At 37.8% G+C, this 23,347-nt stretch overlaps 2 protein-coding genes and 1 pseudogene across 3 annotated transcripts; 2 read left to right on the top strand and 1 right to left on the bottom strand.

Annotated features, from left to right (window-relative positions):
* Nucleotides 1-6,232: 6,232 nt before the first annotated feature.
* On the bottom strand, nucleotides 6,233-6,742 carry LOC145095493 (uncharacterized). Its single transcript, XM_079033360.1, has one exon. The coding sequence runs from the start codon at nucleotides 6,740-6,742 to the stop codon at nucleotides 6,233-6,235; it is 510 nt and encodes a 169-aa protein (XP_078889486.1).
* Nucleotides 6,743-8,767: 2,025 nt separating this feature from the next.
* LOC145095492 (THO complex subunit 4D-like) lies at nucleotides 8,768-10,021 on the top strand (annotated as a pseudogene). The gene is made up of 5 exons (XR_013703705.1): nucleotides 8,768-8,931; nucleotides 9,017-9,084; nucleotides 9,175-9,359; nucleotides 9,453-9,503; nucleotides 9,789-10,021. The product of XR_013703705.1 is annotated as a THO complex subunit 4D-like (transcript).
* A 1,077-nt stretch (nucleotides 10,022-11,098) lies between these two features.
* On the top strand, nucleotides 11,099-15,056 carry LOC145095491 (uncharacterized). Its single transcript, XM_079033359.1, has 2 exons — nucleotides 11,099-14,609; nucleotides 14,758-15,056. The coding sequence occupies exons 1-2, from the start codon at nucleotides 11,099-11,101 to the stop codon at nucleotides 15,054-15,056; spliced, it is 3,810 nt and encodes a 1,269-aa protein (XP_078889485.1).
* Nucleotides 15,057-23,347: the final 8,291 nt, after the last annotated feature.

Raw genomic sequence — 23,347 nt, 5'->3', positions numbered from 1 at the left:
AAGCCAAATCTGAAACTTTTCTGCTCCTCGCGCAATTCTATAAATATGTCCAAACTCAGTTTTCCACCAACATTAAATCCTTTCGGTGCGACAATGGACGTGAATTTCACAATGCAGTCTTCACACGGTTTTGCAACACCAATGGTGTTCAACTTCAATTCACATGCCCATACACCTCCTCCCAGAATGGCAAGGCAGAATGTATAATTCGCACCCTGAATAACATGGTATGAACATCTTTAATTCATGCATCCCTACCACCCTCTTTTTGGAACTATGCGATCCATACAGCCACATATCTTACCAACATCCTCCCATCACGTGTCATTGGTAACAAAACACCAACTCAAATTCTTTACCTTCGTACCCCCACATATAAACATTTACGAACATTTGGGTGTCTATGTTACCCTAACACCACATCCACCATCCCCCACAAACTAGCCCCACGATCCCTCCCTTGTATATTCCTTGGGTATCCCGACAATCATCGTGGTTATCTATGCCTACCACTCGATAACTCCAAACCACTAATCTCTCGCCATGTCACTTTTCATGAACACATTTTCCCTTATTCTAATATTGCAAAATATCGAGCTGAATCCTATGAGTTTCTAGATGCAAACGAACCATCACCATACTTAATTCACCCTCAACTTATCCCAATGAATACAACACAACCCTCCCCACCACCTTCACCCCCACCCTTACCTCAAAATTCACCACAACTCTCACCTCCACCTTCCCCACCTCCCCACCATCACCGTCGATTATCCCTAACCCTCCACCATCCTCTCACATGCATACACGATCTAAAAGTGGAATTGTCAAACCAAACCCCAAATACACACTCCACACTCAACAAATATCCCCAATCCCATCCAACCCACGGGTCGCTTTGCAAGATCAAAACTGGCTCGATGCTATGACTACTGAATATAATGCTTTATTGAAACAGGGAACATGGGATCTTGTGCCTAGACCATCCGATCACAATGTTATTCGATGTCACTGGTTATTTCGGCATAAGTTTAAGGCAGATGGCACTTTGGAGCGCTACAAGGCACGACTTGTAGTGAATGGAAAAACACAAGAGGTTGGTATTGATTGCGATGAAACCTTCAGCCCGGTTGTAAAACCTGCCACTATTCGCACTGTTCTTAGTCTCGCCATGGCACGAGATTGGGATGTACATCAATTGGATTTGAAAAACGCTTTCTTACATGGTCATTTGAAGGAAACCATATATATGCACCAGCCACCTGGTTTTTTTAACACTAGTTATCCGGACCATGTTTGCAAATTAAAGAAATCCTTGTATGGGTTGAAACAGGCACCGCGTGCATGGTATCAACGATTCACATCTTATTTACTAACTATTGGATTTGTGTGCAGCAAGAGTGACAATTCCTTATTTATCTACCAAAAACAACATGAGACAGCTTATCTAGTGTTGTATGTCGATGACATAGTGTTGGCTACCTCATCTACAACACTCAAGACTTGGCTCCTCGGTGCTCTAAAACGGGAATTCAACATGACTGATCTTGGCCCGCTATCTTACTTCCTTGGGATTGCTGTCATGCGCACCAAGAACACCATGTTCTTATCTCAACGCAAATACGTTAAAGAAATCCTCAAACGTGCCAACATGGAAACATGCAAACCAGTCACCACTCCCGTTGACGCTAATTCCAAACTAAGTCTTCATGCTGGTGATCCTATGGCTGATCCATCTCTATATCGGAGTCTTGCAGGAGCTCTCCAATATCTTACATTCACACGTCCAGACATTGCATACGCCGTGCAACAGATCTGCCTCTTTATGCACGCTCCGAAAATCGGCCACTTTAATGCCTTAAAATGGATTATACGGTACATCAAAGGCACCCCAGATCATGGTCTCACGTTATTTTCCTCTCCTTCCACTCAGCTAGTGTCCTATACTGATGTTGATTGGGGCGGTTGCCCGGACACCAGTCGCTCCACATCCGGATATTGCGTTTTTCTCGGTGACAATCTCATCTCATGGTCTGCCAAACATCAAGCCACTCTTTCAAGGTCCAGTGTTGAAGCCGAATACCGTGGTGTTGCTAATGTAGTTGCTAAAGCCTGTTGGCTTCGCAACCTTCTTCTCGAGCTACATGCCCCTCTGAAACGTGCCACGATCGTCTATTGTGACAATGTCTCTGCTGTCTATTTATCCGGTAATCCTGTGCAACACCAACGTACCAAGCACATTGAAATGGATATACACTTTGTTCGTGAAAAGGTCGCTATTGGTCAGATTCGAGTTCTTCATATTCCATTTACTTATCAATATGCTGACATATTTACTAAAGGTCTTCCGCGACAGCTATTTCTCGATTTTAGAGACAGTCTCAGCGTCCGTCTTCCTCCCGCTGAGACTGAGGGGGACTCTTAACGAGATATATCTTTTATATGTATTTATGTAATTGATGGTGTATATCCTTTCCTTTCTTTAGGGATCCTTTTGTATTTATATGGTTCATTTTTTAATGACAGAAGGAGAGAAAAACAATCACATTTATCTTTATAGACTCTTCTAGTATATTCCGGAGCCTTCCATAGTCTTCCATAATGTTCTAGAATCTTCTAGAGCATTCTAGAATAAGCTAAATTCTTCTAGATAATATTTGTTCTTATTGGGCTAGTGATGATCATTAACACTCCCCCTCAGCACTAGCCTCCATTCTTCGTACCATGTTAAGCTGATAGCGAAAACCTTCACATTTTCCAGTACTCAGCCCTTTGGTGAACAAGTCAGCTATTTGGTCATCGGTCTTGATCTGTTGCATCTCAATTTCTTCCATCAAGACTTTCTCTCTGATAAAGTGATAATGCACTTCCACATGCTTTTTTCTAGCGTGAAATATTGTATTTTCTGTCAGCCGAATTGCAGATTGGTTATCGCAGTGAAGTGGTACAACATAGTCAATTTTTTGATGTAAGTCCTCCATTAGGAGTACCAACCATGTACTTTCTTGAGCTGCTACGGCTGCTGCTTTGTAATCTGCTTCTGTGGTTGACAATGATACGGTTGGTTGTCTTTTACTACACCATGATATTGGCCCCGACCCAAGCTTGAACACATACCCAATGGTTGATCTTCAGGTATCATGGTCTCCTGCATAGTCAGCATCACAATATCCAACCAACTTGCAGACTTCTCCTCTTTTATACAAGAGACCATAGTCAGTTGTACCTTTGACATATCTCAAGATCTGTCGGGCAACATCCAAATGAGGTTTCTTCAGACTTTGCATGTATCGACTCATAACTCCAACTGCATAAGCAATGTCAGGCCGAGATAAAGTTAGGTAGATAAGACTACCTACTAGTTGTCGATATATCGTTTCATCGTCCAACTCTTTTCCTTCATGAGCACATATCTTGGCATTTGGCTCTATTGGTGTTGATACTGGCTTACACTCCAACATGCCAAACTTTTGAAGTATATCTCTTGTATACTTTTGTTGGCAGAGGAACAACCCTTCCTTTGTACGATCAACTTCTAACCCCAAGAAGTGTTTAAGCTCCCCCAGCTCTTTCATTTGGAATCACACCGATAGATTTTCTCTTGTTTGATGGATTTCTCTTTCATCATCCCCGGTTATGATCAAGTCATCCACATAAACCAACACAATTGCCAACTTCCCTTCTTTTTCTTTGACGAACAGGCTTGAGTCTGCATGTGCAACTGAATAACCACTTCGGGTAAGAAATTCAGCAATCTTACCATACCAGGCTCTTGGTGCCTGCTTCAATCCGTAAAGAGCATTTCTCAGCTTGCACACATAAGTGGGATTAACTGCATCCTCAAATCCCTTTGGTTGGTTCATGTAGATCTCCCGATCTAATTCTCCATGCAAGAAAGCATTCTTCACATCCATCTGCCATAATTTCCAGTCTTTACTAGCCGCAAGAGTTAGCAGCACCCGTACAGTAGTTATCTTCGCCACTGGACTAAATGTTTCATCATAGTCCAGTCCATATTGTTGTGAGAACCCTCGAGCCACCAAACGAGCCTTGTATCTTTCAATTGATCCATCTGTGCGTCGTTTTAATTTATAAACCCACTTGCAGGAAATGGGTTTTATATCTCTTGGTCTTGGTACCAGTTCCCATGCTTATTCTGCTTTAAGGCTGTAACTTCTTCTTCCATTGCCTTCTACAAAGCTTTATTCTTAACTGCTTCTTCATATGTCTCCGGCTCTTTAACACCGTCTTCTAAAATGGCCGCATTAGCATACTTGGGATTAGGCTTTCGGATTCTTTCCGTCCTTCGAAGTTGTGGAGGCGGCGGCTCCCTTTCACCGGCATCACTTGTTTGAGTTACTTCTTGCTCAATGACATCAGTGTCGCTCGGATCTTCAGGTGTATCAACACTTGACCAAATATGTGCAGTTTGCTCCCCCATATTTTGTTTTAAAACTTCTTCAATATTTTCCGAGTCTGGTAGTACTTTCTTCTCTGAGGACCACCATGAAGATGCTTCATCGAACACTACATCTCTTGAAGTGTAGCATCTTCCACTTGTTGGATCACAACATCTCCACCCTTTTCTTTGATTGTCGTATCCAACAAATATACACCTGACTGCTTTCTTGTCAAATTTGCTACGTAAATGACTAGGCACAAATACGTAGCAAACGCAGCCAAATACTCGGAAGTAGCTAACAGTAGGTTTCATGTTCCATAGTGTCTCAAATGGTGAGATGAAACCTAACCTTGGTTGGGGAAGTTTATTGATCACATGGGCAGCAGTTTGCATTGCTTCAGCCCAAAATCTTCCTTGGACATTCTTCGCGTGTAGCATGCTTCGACAAATATCTGCAAGGTGCCGATTCTTTCTCTCAGCTACACCATTTTGTTGAGGTGTGTTGGCACATGTGAATTGATGACGTATACCACATTCTTGCAGATAGCGATTGAATTCTTCCGAGGTGTATTCTCCTCCATTGTCTGAGCGTAGACACCGAATCTTCTTTCTCACTTCTCCTTCGACCGTTGTCTTGAATTCTAGAAACTTTGAGAATGTTTCGGATTTTTCTTTCATGAAGAAAACCCACACATATCTCGAATAATCATCAATGAACGTCACCATGTACTGCATCCCGCTAACTGATGTCTGCTTGACTGGACCGAACACATCTGAGTGAATTAAATCTAGTGGCTTCTTTGCTCTAAAATTTGACTCCTTGTATGGTAATTGATGAGCTTTACCATACTGACATCCAGCACAAACAACATCTGTTTTAACTTCAAGTTGAGGTAAGCCATTGAGCATGGATTTCTCCATTATTACCTTCAACTTGTGATAACCAACATGTCCCAGCCGTGCATGCCATAGATCTGCTGTCTCGTTCTTACGAGTCTTGTCTACATAGGCAGAATCTGTGGAGAGCACATAGACGGACTCCACTCTCCGTCCTTCCATCGTTGGCTTTTCTGATATTTTAAGATCTCGATAGACCTTCACATCTTGTGGGCCAAACAAGACGTAGTTGCCTGACGATGTTAGTTGCGATACCGACAATAAGTTCTTCTTCATACCTGGCACGTGATACACATTATGTAGTGACACCATGTCAAATTTGTTACGAGGCATGATCGTCGTTTTTCCAATCTGAGAAATTGGAAGTCGTGCATTGTTGGCTGTAAGTACCATGCGACTCCCTTTGTACTCCTTCACGTCTTGTAGTTTGTTCTGATCGCCAGTCATGTGATTGGAGCATCCTGAATCAATGATCCATTCATTCTCATAGTTGATACGCTCTCCCATCATTGTCATGAGTGCCAACTAGTTTTCTTCTATGGTACATAAAGCCTTAACATCCCATTCATCCTCAATTTCCTTTTTGGAAGTTACGACATTACTTTCCACAGACTTTTTCTTTGACCAACAATCCTTGGACATGTGGCCCCACTTTCCACAGTTGTTGCAGTTGCCTTCGAACCTCCTCCCCCGAGAACTCTTATTGTCGGTCTTTTGAGATCTCCATGGTTGTGAGGTTCCTGGCTGACTCTTCCCTTTGTTAGCATTTTTGTATCCTTCTTTAGAAGGTGGCTTGAAATTCCTCCGATTTTTACTTGTGTAGAGTGCTTCTTCTTCACTCTTCAGCGTGATGCCTCCTATTTGCTTAGCCATAGCTTCTTGGCTGGCCAACAAATTTTCAAACTCTACAAGTGATGGTTGAACGGGCCATCCTTATACAGCAATAACAAAGCTTCTATATTCCAGCCTCAGTCCATGGATAATGATCCTCTTCATTCGAGCTTCTGCAATGACGGATTGCAGATCTAGTTCAGTAATCTCCCGACATATCGACTTGACCTTGTGGAAATATTGAGCAATCGTCATGTCACATTGTGAGATTGATAATAGCTCGTTCTCCAAAAGTTGTAGTCTCGTATCATTCTTTTTTGAGAAAAGCGTCACAAACGTGTCCCAAGCTTCTTTCGGGGTGTTCTCATCCCGAATATGCTCCAACATCTCTTCTTCGATTGTGGTCTTCAAGGCAAACATTGCTTTGCCTGCTTTGATTTTCCATTTGCACAAAGCACCATTAACGTCTTCCTCTGGTGGTGTAGTTTCGCTTCCACCAACGACCTCCCATAGATCTTGTCCTTGTAAGTAGGACTTCATACATGTTTCCCACGTTTTGTAGTTGTTGTTGTTGAGTTTCTTGATTCCTCCGACGACTTGGAGATCACCCATCGTGTTGGCAGTACCTCGGTAATACCAAAAAGCTAGTTTCGACACTAAACTTGCAGAGTTACAAACTATTCACAATACAACGAGAATCACTCGTTCTCACTATCAAGAAACCTTGCTCTGATACCAGATTGTAGAACACGACTCTTTGTATGGGAAACAACAAGACTTTTATTAAGACACTTAAGAAGACCTTACACTTTGTGAGACTACTACACACTTTTCTCTCTTTGAGGCTTTCTTGGATGGTTTGGAGCAAATGAACTCCATACCTATTTATAGGCCTCTTAGGAAGGTTCTAGGTACTAGTATACACTTACTACATACTAGATAACTCTAAAACTATCTAACATACTTTATATGCTTCCATATGTTTCTAGAATATTCTACCATGTTCTGGAGAGGTCTAGGTTGCTCCAGTGTCTTCTAGAATGATCCATAACCTTCCAGGGTCTTCCATGTCGTTCTAGAGTATTCTAGACTCTTCCAGTATATTCCGGAGCCTTCCATAGTCTTCCATAATGTTCTAGAATCTTCCAGAGCATTCTAAAATAAGCTAAAGTCTTCTAGATAATATTTGTTCTTATTGGGCTAGTGATGATCATTAAGAGAACATGTTATATTCTCAATGTTAAATGATGAGCATCACAAAGAAAGTCAAGCTTTGACCACCTAAACCTCTCATTCGATTCTCCCCAAAATTACGCTGACTAAAAAAAACATTTTCCCTTCTTTCAAATACACGCTTCTTCTTCTTCTTCTTGCCCTACAAGACGATAGCTCCTCCCACCTCCGAGATCTTTTCTTGCGGGGCCGACTCCTCACACCTCAGACCTACTCCTCCGGCGCCTAATCAGAACAGCACAAAAGTGTGGACTGTGTTTTCTGATTTTCTGGAGGACACAAGAGGAGCCAACTGGAGTGGAGGATTCTCGATTTCCTCGAATTCACATTCATAATCTCCATCTATCTAGGTTTTTAATGTTTTCTAATTCCGTGTTTTTCATTTGCTTTTGACGGAGTAGACTTCAAGGTGGAAATTTTCGATTTGGAAATGGGTTGTTACAGCAAGAGAGAAGCTAATGTTTTTGATGCACATGAGATGTTTGTTTTAAAGTTTAACTCAGATTCTGAATGCTCCTATGACGATTTCTCTACTTCTGGGACTCAATACGGATGAATTCAAACATAAATCCATGGTTTGAAAGCTAACCCATCTGCCAGAATCCATGGTTATAGAGGATGAAAATAGGTCATCTACTGTTGGTGTTTAAGAACACCATTGTCTCAATTTTTCCTATTCCTCAACTCATTTCAAGATTTTATGAAATATGGAGGCTGCTTTTCTTCAAAACGTCCGTTTTCAGAAGGTGAATAGCTAGAGGTAAAAAAGAGGGTCACCGTGAGTTATAAAAAAAAGGGTCTCTGGAGGGTGGGAGGATGGTTTGTGGGACCCATGGTATATTTGAGTAAATATAATTAATAATTATTTAGTTTTAATAAACTAAAAAAGAAGTTTTAAGACCACCCCATAGGTAGTCGATGCTTACTAAAGACTAAAGAAATGCCTTTAAAATGATAAAAAGAAAAGAGACATATCACATAACAAACGACCCGTTTGATATCGAATACAAAATCTGTAATGGTTGCTTCTCTCATACGTACCACTTGTAACTATAGCTGAAAGAAAAATTATTTTTTAATTGAAAGTTTGGGTTGTACATGGTGTTTCTGCAAAGGAGATTCCTTCACTGAACTACAGGACTGGTGCTTTCGCCTGTTCATTATCTCACATGTGTTAAGGAGTGGAGTGGGTTTAGTCTTTAACTCCCAAAATCTCAAGATCTCTTTTTATGTCAAGTGTTAAAGATAGGTTGTCATTTTATAATATAATGAAATCTCAAGATCCAATCTTTATTTAAAAAAAATGATTCGGATTAGTTGTAGATACACCATGAATCATGATAATTGATTATAGGTCATGAAGAAAGGTGAAACTTTTTTTGTATTATGGTATTATAATGCTGACACGTGGCATGCCCGCATCAGTCTTTTCGCAGACCCAAGCCTTTGCCATGGCAGCGTGACTTGTTGGAAGACAGCCTCAAAGCAGCAGGTCTACCGGATTGGATAATGCTGCAAAATTATATGTCTCCAATTTAGACATTGGAGTCACCAATGAAGATATAAGGGTAACACAACTATCAACTATTGCCAATTTGTTTCTTTTTTTAATATTTTCTTTAAGTTTAACAATTGATTTGGGCCCCACCACAGGAACTGTTTCTGAGATTGGAGAGCTGAATAGATATGCAATTCATTACGACAAAAGTGGTCGTCCAAATGTAAGTGTAACTAAAGAGTATCAAATTCTTTAATTAAAAAAGTATATACTTTGTTTTTAAAAAAAAATGTTTTTGTTATTTTTGTTTTAGGGAACAGCTGAAGTGATATTTGCAAGAAGAAATGATGCATTTCAAGCATTTAAACGTTACAACAATGTACAGTTGGATGGGAAGCCAATGAAGATTGAGATTGTAGGGTCAAAGTCGGATGCTCCTCTTTCGCCACGTGTCAATCTGGTTGGAGGAGTAAATGGACAGAGGACAGTTGTCATGATGTAAGTTGCCTTTCTTATGTGAAATTACTTTTTTGTCCTTTGCTTTGTTTTTTGAATTCCTGTTTTGTAAAATTGGGTACACTTGCATTGCAGGCCTGGAGTGGCTCATGGAAGAGGTGGGGGTGCATTTAATCGTACATCCGGGTAGGGTTTATTGTTTTTTTATATGATAATAATGTATTTCTATTAGAGCATTGTATTTTGAAAAATCTACACAATTATAGCAATGTCATCCAAATGCAGATCTATTTTTACGGTTATATAATGTCCTAATAAGAAACAATTTGAAAGTACAATGCAATAATTGGGTAGATATTTTATAGTGTGATTCCGAAATTGGAAAACAATAAATACTACAAATAAATGGAAGTAGGTTTTAATCATACAATTGTTTGTGTAGTAGTTCATCTTTGTTTTTTCTTGTTGTAGTCGGAGAACCCGTGGTGGCATAAAGAGTAGCCGTGGTGGTGGTGTTGTAAACAAGCGTGGCGGTGGCAGTGGTCATGGTGGGGGCGGTGGTGGTCGTGGGCGGGGGCGAGGGAGGAAGGCGGCGGGGGGTGACAAGTCAGTTGATGAACTTGATAAGGAACTGGAGAAGTATCATGCCATGCAGACCTAATAATAAGGCTTTTGGAAACACAAGTACTCGAAAATAGAAGTAGATTTAATTTATGTTGTTTTACCTTTATTTGATTTTTAGAAGAAACTTCACCAAAGTCTAGCCATCAACACTATAGTTTCTAATATAAAACAATATTATCATGACCATTAATGCAATCTACAAGGTTTGGATCTATTTATGGATAATGCAATATACAACTTACCAATATTTGTATGCAAGTCTATGTCCATGAAGGTTGCTAATCAATGCCTATTTCATATGTAACACAATTACTTGAAAACCATCAAGACGTAATCTTATTTTACTACAGGCGTTCTATGTGCTCCTAGATGAAATGAACAGATATAAAAAGCTTCATCTGAATATCCCTTACAAGTCTATTGGGAGCACCGAAATGAAATGACACCAGTAGTTTCTTTCATGGATACCCAATAGGTCATGGAAGAACTTGCAAACTGATTGTCATTTGTGTAAACTAAATCAGTTGTGGAAATATAAGAAACAAACAATAATCCAGTTGTATTTTACTTTTTATTTAATTACCTTCTTTTTTAAGTCTATGTAAGTATGAGACGTTTTAGACGCTTGAGGAGTTAAAAGGAATTGACATATGAAAGAGATTGCAGGGAGCAATAAGAACCATCTGTTTTTATTTAATTATCTTCCTATTTATATTCTTTAATTTACGGTTTTCCCTCATTCACACCTTCAATGAACACACCATGTGCATTTGTTTTTTAGATTCTTTTAAAGGACCATTATGTTATGTCCGTATATCCATTTGCCCCATTCACACAGAACGAATTATGCAGTAAAATACAGTTTGAGTGAAACTTCTAAGCATTAACCAGAAAACAAAAACAAATATGTCTAAATAATCAAGTTAAGTTTTATTATTACATTGTTAAATCCAACAATAACATATAATACCACATGTTGTCTTTTTGTAATACACGGCTTTGTGGAAAAATTTGTCACCGACTTCAAACGTAAAACACACTCCGTGTGGAAAAATATGACATTGTCTTCTCAAGTATGTGAAAAAGAAAACAAGCGAAAAAGGTAGCTCAAGTATAAATTAGGACATGCAAACAATTCTATTTTTATTAAAAACAACATGGCAAAGCAAATAATGTCTTCTTCAAACTTGTTATTTTTCTTTTTGGGTCTACTAGTCATCACACTTTCCACCATACCAAATTTCGCATCTGCTTCTTTGGAGGAAGCCAATACTCTTCTTAAATGGAAAGAAAGCCTTGAAATCCCAAAAAACTCCTTGCTTTCTTCATGGATTCCCCTCCCTTTGAATTCCAGTGCATCGGTTCCATGCAGTTCTTGGTTTGGAGTAGTTTGCAATGCTGATGGGAGCATTCAGAAGTTGCACCTCACATCATCTGGATTAAAGGGTACGCTTCATCAATTTTCATTCTCTTTGCTACACAATCTTACACATTTTAATCTCAGTCTGAACAACTTCTATGGCCCCATCCCATCAGAAATCCAACTTTTGTCCAAACTTATCCATCTTGATTTTTCATCCAATAAGTTTTCCGGAGTAATCCCACCTGAAATAGGAAACCTGCACCAGCTAACCATCTTGTACCTATATTCAAACAATATATCTGGTTCAATTCCTTCATCCTTGGGCAATTTGAAGTATCTCAGTGAACTTTTCATGAGCCACAATCAACTTAGTGGTTCTATTCCTTTATCTCTAGCAAAGCTGAGTAACCTACAGATTCTGTACCTAAGTGTGAATAAATTATATGGTTCCATTCCTATTGAACTTGGGAATTTGAAGTCTCTCACTCATCTTGAGGTGAGCAACAATAAGCTTAGTGGTTCTATTCCTTCATCATTGGGTAATTTGACATCTTTGAATGTCCTTTATTTGCACAACAATCAGCTCTCTGGTCCCATTCCTGTTGAACTTGGGAATTTGAAGACTCTCGCTGATGTTGAGGTGAGCAGCAATAAGCTTATTGGCTCTATTCCTTCATCATTGGGTAATTTGACATCTTTGAATGTCCTTTATTTGCACAACAATCAGCTCTCTGGTCCCATTCCTGTTGAACTTGGGAATTTGAAGACTCTCACTGATGTTGAGGTGAGCAGCAATAAGCTTAGTGGTTCTATTCCTTCATCATTGGGTAATTTGACATCTTTGAATGTCCTTTATTTGAATGAAAATCAGCTCTCTGGTCCCATTCCTGTTGACCTTGGGAATTTGAAGTCTCTCACTGATCTTGCTGTGAATGAGAATCAACTTAATGGCTCTATTCCTTCATCATTGGGTAATTTGACATCTTTGAATGTCCTTTATTTGTATGAAAATCAGCTCTCTGGTCCCATTCCTGTTGAACTTGGGAATTTGAAGTCTCTCACCCATCTAGCTGTGGGTGATAATCAACTTAATGGTTCTATTCCTTCATCATTTGGTAATTTGACATCTTTGAATGTCCTTCATTTGTATGAAAATCAGCTCTCTGGTCCCATTCCTGTTGACCTTGGGAATTTGAAGTCTCTCACTGATCTTGCTGTGAATGAGAATCAACTTAATGGCTCTATTCCTTCATCATTTGGTAATTTGACATCTTTGAATGTCCTTTATTTGTATGAAAATCAGCTCTCTGGTCCCATTCCTGTTGACCTTGGGAATTTGAAGTCTCTCACTGATCTTGCTGTGAATGAGAATCAACTTAATGGCTCTATTCCTTCATCATTGGGTAATTTGACATCTTTGAATGTCCTTTATTTGTATGAAAATCAGCTCTCTGGTCCCATTCCTGTTGAACTTGGGAATTTGAAGACTCTCACTGATGTTGAGGTGAGCAGCAATAAGCTTAGTGGTTCTATTCCTTCATCATTGGGTAATTTGACATCTTTGAATGTCCTTCATTTGAATGAAAATCAGCTCTCTGGTCCCATTCCTGTTGACCTTGGGAATTTGAAGTCTCTCACTAATCTTCAGGTGAGCGACAATCAACTAACTGGTTCAGTTCCTTCATCACTAGCAAACCTCAGCAACATACAGTGGCTGAACCTTGGTGGTAATAAATTATCTGGTCCAATTCCTAGTGAACTTGGGAAATTGAAGCCTCTCACTCATCTTTCAGTGAGAGGAAACCAGCTTAGTGGTTTTATTCCTTCATCATTTGGTTATTTGACATCTTTAGTTTCCCTTTATATGTATCAAAATGAGCTTGTTGGTCCTATTCCTAGTGAACTTGGGAAGTTGAAGTCCCTCACTGATTTTAAGGTGAACAACAATAAAATTAGTGATTCTATTCCTCCAGAGTTCGGAAATTTAACTCAACTACAAAGACTTGATTTGTCTTGGAATCATTTGGTTGGTGAGATCCCAAAGGAGTTTGGGAAGATGAAAAGTATGTTGGATTTGTACTTGACTGACAACCAACTTTCGGGTGTTATACCTCTAGAGCTTGGATTTTGTGAACTCCTTGAAGTACTCGATCTATCCAAAAATAGATTTAATGGGTCAGTCCCAAGAAGTATTGGTCAATGGACACACATCCACTACTTGAATCTTAGTAATAACAAGCTCAGTGAGACAATTCCATCCGAGATTGGTAAATTAGTTCATCTTACGGAACTTGATTTATCTCATAATTTTCTCACGAAAGAGATACCATCTGAAGTTCAAAGTTTGCAGAGTTTGCAAAAATTGGATCTTTCTCACAACAGACTATCTGGTTCTATTCCTGATGCTTTTGTAAATTTGCCTCGTGGTATTGATATCAACCTTTCTTTCAATAAGCTCTCAGGTCCAGTCCCCCTTTCAGCTAACTTTGTGAATGCGTCCATAGAAAGCAATCCAAATTTGTGTGGGAATATTACCGGATTGAAACTTTGTCCAAGTCAGATTATGAAGAAGAAAAATGATCCCTTTCATCACAAGCGCATCCTTGTAATTACACTCCCTCTTATTGGGGCTGTTTTACTTGGTCTATTCGCGTATGGCCTCATTGCTTATCAACAACAAAAGAAAGAGTCTCCACAAAAACCATCGGACGAAGAAAGTGGTGATTATTTCTCCATTACAAGTTTTGATGGAAAAGTAGTGTATGTTGATATCTTGAAGGCAACAAATGATTTCGATGAAGCATACTGCATTGGGACCGGAGGATATGGGACTGTGTACAAAGCCGAGCTACAACCTAACAATGTGGTAGCTGTCAAGAAACTTCACTCATCATCTGAGAATGTTGATCACAATGGATTCCTAAATGAGGTACGAGCGTTAACGAACATAAGGCATCGAAACATAGTGAAACTCTATGGATATTGCTCCCATGTCCGCCACTCATTTTTGATTTATGAATACCTTGAAAAGGGAAGCCTTGGATCAATCTTAAGAAGCGATGTCTTAGCAAAAGAATTGGATTGGTTAAAAAGGGTAAATATTGTAAAGGGTGTAGCTAATGGTTTGGCTTATATGCATCACGATTGCTCACCTCCTATAATTCATAGAGACATTTCCATTGCCAACATCCTTCTTGATTCTGATTGTGAGGCACATATTTCTGATTTTGGCACATCCAAGCTTTTAAAGCTCGATTCATCCAACTACACCGCAATTGCAGGCACCTATGGTTATATCGCACCAGGTAACACTATCTCGTGATTGTACCTCTACATATTCTTAAGTTTCATGATAAATATAAATAAGTATATGCACATATATGACTCAATGTTAGAATGTTGTGGGGTTGATATAACTTTTTTTGTTTTTATCTCATGTTTCTTTGGATGTAGAGCTTGCTTATACGATGGTGGCAAATGAGAAATGCGATGTGTATAGCTTTGGAGTTGTTGCAGTAGAAGTGATAATGGGAAAGCATCCTGGAGAATTGATAGCTTCTTTACCAACATTGTCTGATGATTATCTGGTGCCCGCAAACGTGGGAGATAGTCGGATACCTCCTCCCTCATCACAAGTTGAGAAACAAGTTAGGTTGGTTTTGAGTCTCTCAAGAGCATGTTTGAACTCCAATCCACATGAAAGACCAACAATGCAACAAGTTTCAAATCTGTTAATGAAGGATCAGCTTTGAATTGACATCTCTTGGGCTGATTGAAATAATGTACTTTCAGTGTTCTTTTTACCTTTCTTATGTTCCCTATATGCATCATGTCAATATGTATTCATATGAATGGCTTTTTGTTAAGAAACTTCACATATGTTTGTGAACAAATAAGTAAATGAAAATCACAAAAAATTCAAGCTTTGACTACCTGAGTGTTGGATGTAATTTTATTAATTAATGCAAGTATAAAAAGCTTCTTCATCTGAATCTCCCTTCCATGTCTATTGGTAGCTAGCACCAAAATGACACCAGTAGTTTCATGGATACTCAATGGATCATGGAAGAAATTGCAAAGTGATTGTCATTTGAGAATATTGTTACTGCAAATCAGGAAAGAAATAAAACAAGGTCTCTCCCTCCACATATATTGATGGGCATCAGCTTTTTCCAAAGACATGCTATTTAATGTTAACCAAGTTTTTCCAAAGACACCATAAGAACATTAAACAGCTACAAAAATAGGTAAGTCTGGTTCACATTTTAAGTGTAAAATTTGCCTGGAAACCGTACTTCTCTCATTCTGTATCGGTGTATTGGGTGTCTTGGAGATCATTTATTTTCTGTAAATATTCTTTGTTTTCAAGTACTCTATAATATCAATACACTACACTATGAACAAACCAATACCATACAGCTGATGTGGCATTAAATTCAGAAAAAAAAAATAAAAAAAAAAACTCATTGAGGCATTTCATCAAACAGTTAATATTCATTAGACTAACATTTTTGCAAGGAGCATGTACAAGCAATCCTAAATGGAGTGTTGGAAGAAGATAGAACATAAAAAATGAGGAAAGACACCAATACCGACCTTTTAATTGATATCCACTTCAACGATCCTGACCACCACTTCAAACCACTCTGCTAATACTACGGAAATGGATTCACACTTTCGTGTAATCACCAATCTAACTTTAAGTTGATAAATTTTCTGCGATTTGGATGGATTCAAATGATTTGTTTGTGGTTTCTGCACTTGGATTCAAATGATTTGGATGGATAAATTGACTTCGTCCATGGTGTAAGCAGGGGTCGGAAAATAGAATTGTAGGGTGCCTTGTGCTATGGTCTCCTTGGAATCTCGAATTGGTTTTGTCAATGGTGTAAGCTAGTCTTGAAACCCTCATCTTCAATGTCTGAGAAGGCGAGGATGTTGTGAACTTCTCCAAACAGGGGTCTGAAGGTATAGAAATGTTGGGTGCCTTGTGTTATACAGTGTTTGATCTGTTTAGAAAACACGCAATTCCAGAGTTTTTAATCATTGATATAATCATTAAAGATAAAGTGTTTGATGAGATTCAATTGCTATCCTTCAACTGGGTAAATAACAGAGGAAGTAGATTCAAACTTGCAATGGAGAACTGTTGCATTGATCCTGTTTCTTCCTGCCTGCATTAGGGGGGGTTGTACATACATGCTGTGAGATGGCTTCCTCCCTTTCGATTCAACTTTTGACTATTTTGTCCCTTGCATTGCTTTGGTAAAAATTCAAACGTTTTTGGTTGGTGCTGCTACATACATGCTGTAAGATTTTTCGATTCAATTTTTGACCATTTTGCCCCTGGTGTTGCATTGGCAAAATTCAACCGTTTTTTTGGTGCTGCCTTTGCTTTCATCTCAAGGCTTCATGTGCACAATACCATGTAGAGATATCAAATTTTATAGTTTTCTTGGTGTTGCTTTCTTTTCATGACTTACTAATTCCTCCTTTCTTCTGGCTGCTGAATTGGGAGCATTGATCAATTTGATAGGTATGTTTGCTTTTGGAAAGAAAGTTTTATTAGAATTACTTGGAAAACAAACATAAATGTATTCTGAGTTACATTGCACTTTTTATCCCAACAAAAAAATCTGTCGAGACTTCTGTCACTAATATGTGAAGATAAGGACCCTAAGAGAAAGAATTGATCATAAAATGGGATGTGTAGATGAATTCTATTGATTTGTGTAAACTAATCAGTTGCGGAAATATGAGAAACAAATAATAATACAGTTGTATTTCATTTTTTATTTAATTATCTTTTAAGTCTATGTAAGTATGACGCTTTAGACGCTTCAGGAGTTAAAAGGAATTAACAAATGAAATAGATTGCAGGGAACAATAAAAACCATCAGTTTTTATTTAATTATCTTCCTATTTGTACTCTCTAATTTACGGTTTTCCATCATTCACACCTTCAAGGAACACACCATGTGCATTTCTTTTTTTAGAGCGTTTTAAAGGACCATTATGTTATGTCCTATCTCCATTGACCCATTCACACAGTTTTCACATGGATCATCTATATAATAGTCTTAGTTACAGAACTAATTATGAAGTAAAACACAGTCGAAGTGAAATTTCTATTAGCATTTATCAGAAAACAAAAATAAATATGTCTAAATAATCAAGTTAAGTTATATTATCACATTGTTAAATCCAACAATAACATATAATACCGCATGTTGTCTTTTCGTAATCCTAGCGCCTTGCTAAATTTCGGGTTACAAGGAATTTTATTGTTCTAAAAAAGCGATCAATGTCATGTGAGATAGATACAATTCAAAGTGTAGTACACACCTTTGTGGAAAATTTTGGTGGAAAAATATGACATTGTCCAAATTTCCTTTTCGAGCACGTGAAAAAGAAAACAATAGAACAAGGTAGCTCAAGTATAAATTAAGACATGCAAACCATTCCTTTTTTATTGAAAGAAACATGTCAAAGCAAATAATGTCTTCTTCAGACTTGTTATTTTTCTCTCTGGCTCTATTAATCATCACACTCTTCCCTGATCAATATAGTGTACTTTCAGTGTTCTTTACTTTTCTTATGTTCCCTATGCCAATATGTATTCATTTGAATGGATTTTTGTTAAGAAACTTCACATATGTTTGTGGTAGAAAAGAAATAAGTCGATGAAGATTGCTATACATCTAAAAACACAACACTGAAAACCAAGGACAATGCCAAACACACATCCACCAAACAAGAAATTATGTAAAATTTTGTTGGTATGCTTTTTATATTGGTTTCAATTTTTATTAGTTTAGTAAGTTGCATGTTTTAAAATTAAATATTATTATAAAGATGTCATACTTTAAAAAAAAAATATATGTCAAACTGTCAGTATATAAGATTTCTATCCTCGCACAACATGTGGGTAAACATGTGGTTAATATGATACATGGGCCATAATTTGGGTCGTACATCATGTTATACAACCCTTACCCCACCTAAGTCATTCAAATATACAAAATATATTTCTATTCTAGATTTTATGATGAGCAATCAAAACTAATGGTGAGATATGTCATTGGAGAATTTGATCAAACACATGGTATTATAGATGAGATGTGTCTTTACAAAGATGGGAAATTTTGAATATTAAGAAAAAAGATCATATATCAATGCATTTTAAACATTCTGGAGCATTTTTGACTCACACTCCATTCTTAGCATGCTTTTTAGCTATTGAATTCCAAATTTGATAGCCTAAAACATTTACACAAGATAACCAAGTAAATAGTTCAACTAAAACATACACGATTTTAGTTATTGGTATGCATTTCACTTCTCTTTGAAATATGACTAGAAAAGGACTTCATGTGGATTTAACTTCTTACTGGTTTATGGCTCATCTCCCCTTCATTTGATTTCAACATGATATGGCATGAGATGGATGTAATGTGAAATGATTTTATGTATCACAAAATATGTCAAACTTTGACCACCTAAATACCTCAAAAATGTTAAAATGTGACATCCATCTTGTATTTGAAGATATCAAACCGAAAAAATTGGTCAATCGGTCCGGTTTTCGATTCTCGAGTTTCTTCGGTTTTTGAACTTTGAACGCCATAATTTCTTCATACGAGCTCAGCATGAACTGATTTTTTTCCCCAGGTTGTAGCCCTCTTTTGGTAAATTAAATCACTAGATAATGAGAAAATGCCACCTCAAACTAAAACAAGGGCTCTCCCTCCACATATATATTGATGGAATGATGGGAATCAAAAATTTTCAAAGACATGATACTTAATGTTAAGCAAGTTCTGCCAAAGACACCACCATAAGAACATTAACTAGGTACAAAAATAAGTAAATCCGATTCACATTTTAAAGTGTAATGTTAGCTAATATATCAATACCATTGCCTGTGAACGCCCATTCTTCTCTCATTCTGAATTGGGTGTGTAACTAACAAAACTTTGGAGACCATTTATTTTCTGTAAATTTTCTTTGTTTTCAAGTACTTTATAATATCACTACACTCCACTATGAACAAACCAATACCATACAGCTGACGTGGCATTAAATTAAAATAAAAAAAATCGTTAAGGCATTTCATCAAACAGTTAACGTTGAATATGATCCGAATCAAAGCATGCATGAGATATGTTCTGTTTGGTGTCACATTCCGGAAACTGTCATTAGAGAGTTTGCCAAGCTGTCATAGCTTCCTTGTTCAATAAGGTTGCCGTTTTCCTTCTCTCCAAGTAGAGTTCTATTAGGACTCTTATTATTTCTTATATATAGGATATTAGGTTGTATTGTTCTAATCATCCTTTTCATTTCCGTTTTACACAAAGCACAAGCCATTGTATTCCCTTCAAACATTTGAGAATAATATAGTGTTCTTCCAAAGTGGTTTTTCCCGTTTTTTGGGTTTTCCACTATAAATCCGGTGTTCAATTCCGTTATTATAACAAGTGGTATCAGAGCATTTGAAGATCAATACATACTTGTGTTAAGGACCGTGTTCTTCACCTAGTTCTTCTGCAGATCGTTGTTCATCCTTGCTGTTGCAACCATGTTCTCTGCATCTAGATTTCCGGATCGTAATTTTGCTGGGTTTTGTGATGGTGTTTCTTCATCGTTGTTTTTTCCACTTTGACGATTCATTCTTGGCTCCGATTTTTTCTCGGTGGCTCTTCCTGCGTCGTCTTCTTTGTCTGTTATAATCGATTCACCAACAATCTTATTCGATCGTTCTTGGTTCAGCAACTCCTGCCCAGATCGTTCCTTTCCATGCCCGCGTATACATTTTTTTAAAGCCGTATTAATATGTTCTTCTTAAACCCTTGGAATTAGCCGGCAAGCCATCGTCAATACTCAAGAACCATTCATGTTTTTTTGAGCCCAATATCAGTATCTTATTTGTTTTTTCTTCTTTGGCCCACAAATAATATAATTACTAATTAGCCCACATATCTTTTATTAAGGCATATAGGGATTAGCATATGGACCTAGGAACCGGCCGGAACCGGAACCCGATGGAACCGGTCGGGCCGGGACCGGGACGTTATTTTTGTGGATTTTTGAAACCGGGAACCGGAACTGGTAGAATCGGCAAAAACCGGAACCGTATGATGCTATTTTTTGAGGATCGGTTCCAACATTTGAAGACACGACTAGAACCGGGAACCGGTAGAACCGCTGGGCCGGTTCGGTTCTTGATTTTGGCCGAAGCCAGTTTTTGGGTCGGGTCCAGTTCGGGACGGTTCGGTCCTTTTGCTCATCCCCAAAGGCATATTACCGGCCACATATACGTTTTTTCTTTTAGATTTATATTTTATGGCTACCGTAAAACACAATCTTCCACTTTTAGATCGTGGCACTCGTTTTTCACTTTGGCAAGTGAAGATGCGAGATTTTTTGGTCCAAGTAGATTACTACGATGCATTAGATTTCTTTGGAAATAAACCTCAAGTTACTTGGACTCCTACGAGATAAAGAAGGATCGTAAAGCCCTAACACAAATCCGGTTACATCTTCACAACAACATTCTTCAAGAAGTACTCAATGAAAAAACTGCGGCTGTTGTTTGGAGTCAATATGCATGTCAAAAGATCTCACGAGTAAGATGCATTTAAAGCAAAAACTTTTTATACATAGGCTTCAAGAGGGAGGTAATTTACTTAGCCACATCTCTGATTTTAAAGAGATCGTATCCGATTTAGCGACTTTGGAAATTAAGTATGATGAAGAAGACCTTGGTTTGATTCTCTTATGCTCTCTTCCGAGCTCTTACTCAAACATAAGAGATACAATTCTTTATAGTCACGACACCCTTACTTTACATGAAGTTTATGAAGCTTTGTATTCAAAAGAAAAGATGAAAGAGATGGTATCTTCAAACGGGGCAAGTAGTTCACAAACTGAAGGGTTATCGGTTCAGGGTCATTCCAAAGACAGGGGCATTCGTGGAAAGAAAGGGCATTCCAAATCTCGAGGCAAAGGCAAAGACGAAAATTGCAGGTATTGTCACAAATATGGTCATGATATTTCAGAGTGTTACAAGTTGAAAAATAAATAAAAGAGAAAGATCAAGACAAATCGGCTAATTATGCTCGTGACAATAACAATTATGACGGTCAAGTACTTGCAGTTATCACCGGGGTTGCCAATATTCATAAAGAATGGATCCTTGACTCAGATTGCACATACCATATGTGCCCACATAGAGATTGGTTTTCCACTTTTGAACCAATTCTCAATGCTGAGTCCGTTCTTGGTTTTGACAATTCACAATGCAAAATTGAAGGAATCGGCTCCGTTCGTATCAAGATGTTTGATGGTACTACTCGTATATTGACGGATGTTCGTTACATCCCGAATATGAAAAGAACCTTATATCACTTATTGTCTTCAACAACAAAGGTTTCAAATTTACAGGTGGAGATAGTATGCTAAAGATCTCAAAAGGTTCTTTAGTTGTTATTAAAGTCGATTTGCGAAAATCAAATGGATTGTACTATGTTCGTGGTACAACTATCACTGCTTCCACTACTCATGTGAATCCTAATAATCATCTACCTAATTATCATGACAAATCATACCCAAAGGATCTAACAAAATCCAAAATCGATCACAAAGACAGTTCTTCGATCAATCCTGAAACTGCTTCCAATTTTAGTCCAGTTTTCTTGAATCAGAGAAAATTGTAAAGATGTTCCATTAATTGAAATATGAAGCTAGAACATTACAATATAATAGCTGCTAATTACCACTTACTATCAGCTAACTAACTCCATTATTTACAATTTACACCCTCATGCTATCTAGGAATAATAAAAAAAAAAAAAAAAAACAATCCTCAAATAGTAATTATTCCAATATCTCCCTCAAGTTGGAGAGTGATTAACTCCCAACTTGCTAATAATATTGTAATGACTTTTACTTGGTAAACTCTTTGTAAACATATCGACAAGTTGTTCAGTAGGAACATGATGTAAAGATATTAATCCTTCTTGCAACTTTTCCTTACAAAATGACAATCCAATTCTACATATTTTGTCCTCTCCTGGAACACTGGATTTCGAGCAATATAAATTGCAGCTTGATTATCACATTTGACTGGTATTGGAAGAACATTTGGAACAGAAAGTTCATGAAGGAGTCTGGATAACCAAGCTAATTCAGCTGCAACTCGTCTCATACTTCTATATTCTGCTTCAGCTAAACTTAAAGAAGCAAATACTTGTTTCTTTGACTTCCACGAGATAGGACTTCCTCCAAGCATCACAAAAAAACCAATGACACTTCTTTTTGAATGTGGGAATGCAACCCAATCAGAATCACAATATGCTTGCAGGGTAAAATCATCGTTTTTATTAAAAAAACAATCCTTGAGCTGGATCATTATTGATATAACGTAGAGTATGCAAAGCAGCCTGCATATGTGGAACTCTAGGATCAGCCATAAATTGGCTCAAAATTTGAACTGTAAATGCAAGGTTTGGTCTTGTATTTGTTAGAAAATTCAACTTTCCAACAAGCCTTCTGTAACTCTCTTGATATGAAAGAGAAGCACCTTCATTAATTGTAAGCTTTCCAGTTAAAGGAAGGGGACATATTGATTTTCCAGAACAATTAAATTCTTTCAACAGATCTTGAGCAAACTTTCTTTGTGTTAACACTACTCCAGAAGGTACATAAAGAACTTCAATTGCCAAAAGGAAATTAAGGAGTCCTAAATCCTTAATTTTAAATCTTTCATCAAGAAAAGATTTCAATTGAGAGACTTCTTCATTATTATTCCCAGTAACCATGATGTCAACAACATATACAGCCACATATGTAATAAACGTCCCCATAGATTTGTAGAACAAAGAATAATCATTCTTGGAATGTTGATATCCTTTGTCTTTCAAGGCAGATGACAATTTGGCATACCATTGTCTGGATGCCTGCTTCAATCCATATAATCATTTCTGCAATTTACATACTTGATTTGGATTTGAAACTTCTAGACCAGGTGGCAATTGCATATAGA

The sequence above is a fragment of the Lactuca serriola genome, chromosome 3 (genome assembly GCF_051521515.1).
Source record: "Lactuca serriola cultivar US96UC23 chromosome 3, Lser_US96UC23_V15, whole genome shotgun sequence".
NCBI classification, from domain to species: domain Eukaryota; kingdom Viridiplantae; phylum Streptophyta; class Magnoliopsida; order Asterales; family Asteraceae; genus Lactuca; species Lactuca serriola.
The sequence above is the reverse complement of the archived record's forward strand: the minus strand, read 5'-3'. Positions and strand labels throughout refer to the sequence as shown.

Bases quoted from the DNA above. Each gene is read 5' to 3' on its own strand.
- LOC145095493 (XM_079033360.1), bottom strand. From the start codon at position 6,742: ATGGGTGATCTCCAAGTCGTCGGAGGAATCAAGAAACTCAACAACAAC.
- LOC145095491 (XM_079033359.1), top strand. From the start codon at position 11,099: ATGGCAAAGCAAATAATGTCTTCTTCAAACTTGTTATTTTTCTTTTTG. The intron at 14,610-14,757 runs GTAACACTATCT...CTTTGGATGTAG, and splicing joins CTATGGTTATATCGCACCAG to AGCTTGCTTATACGATGGTG.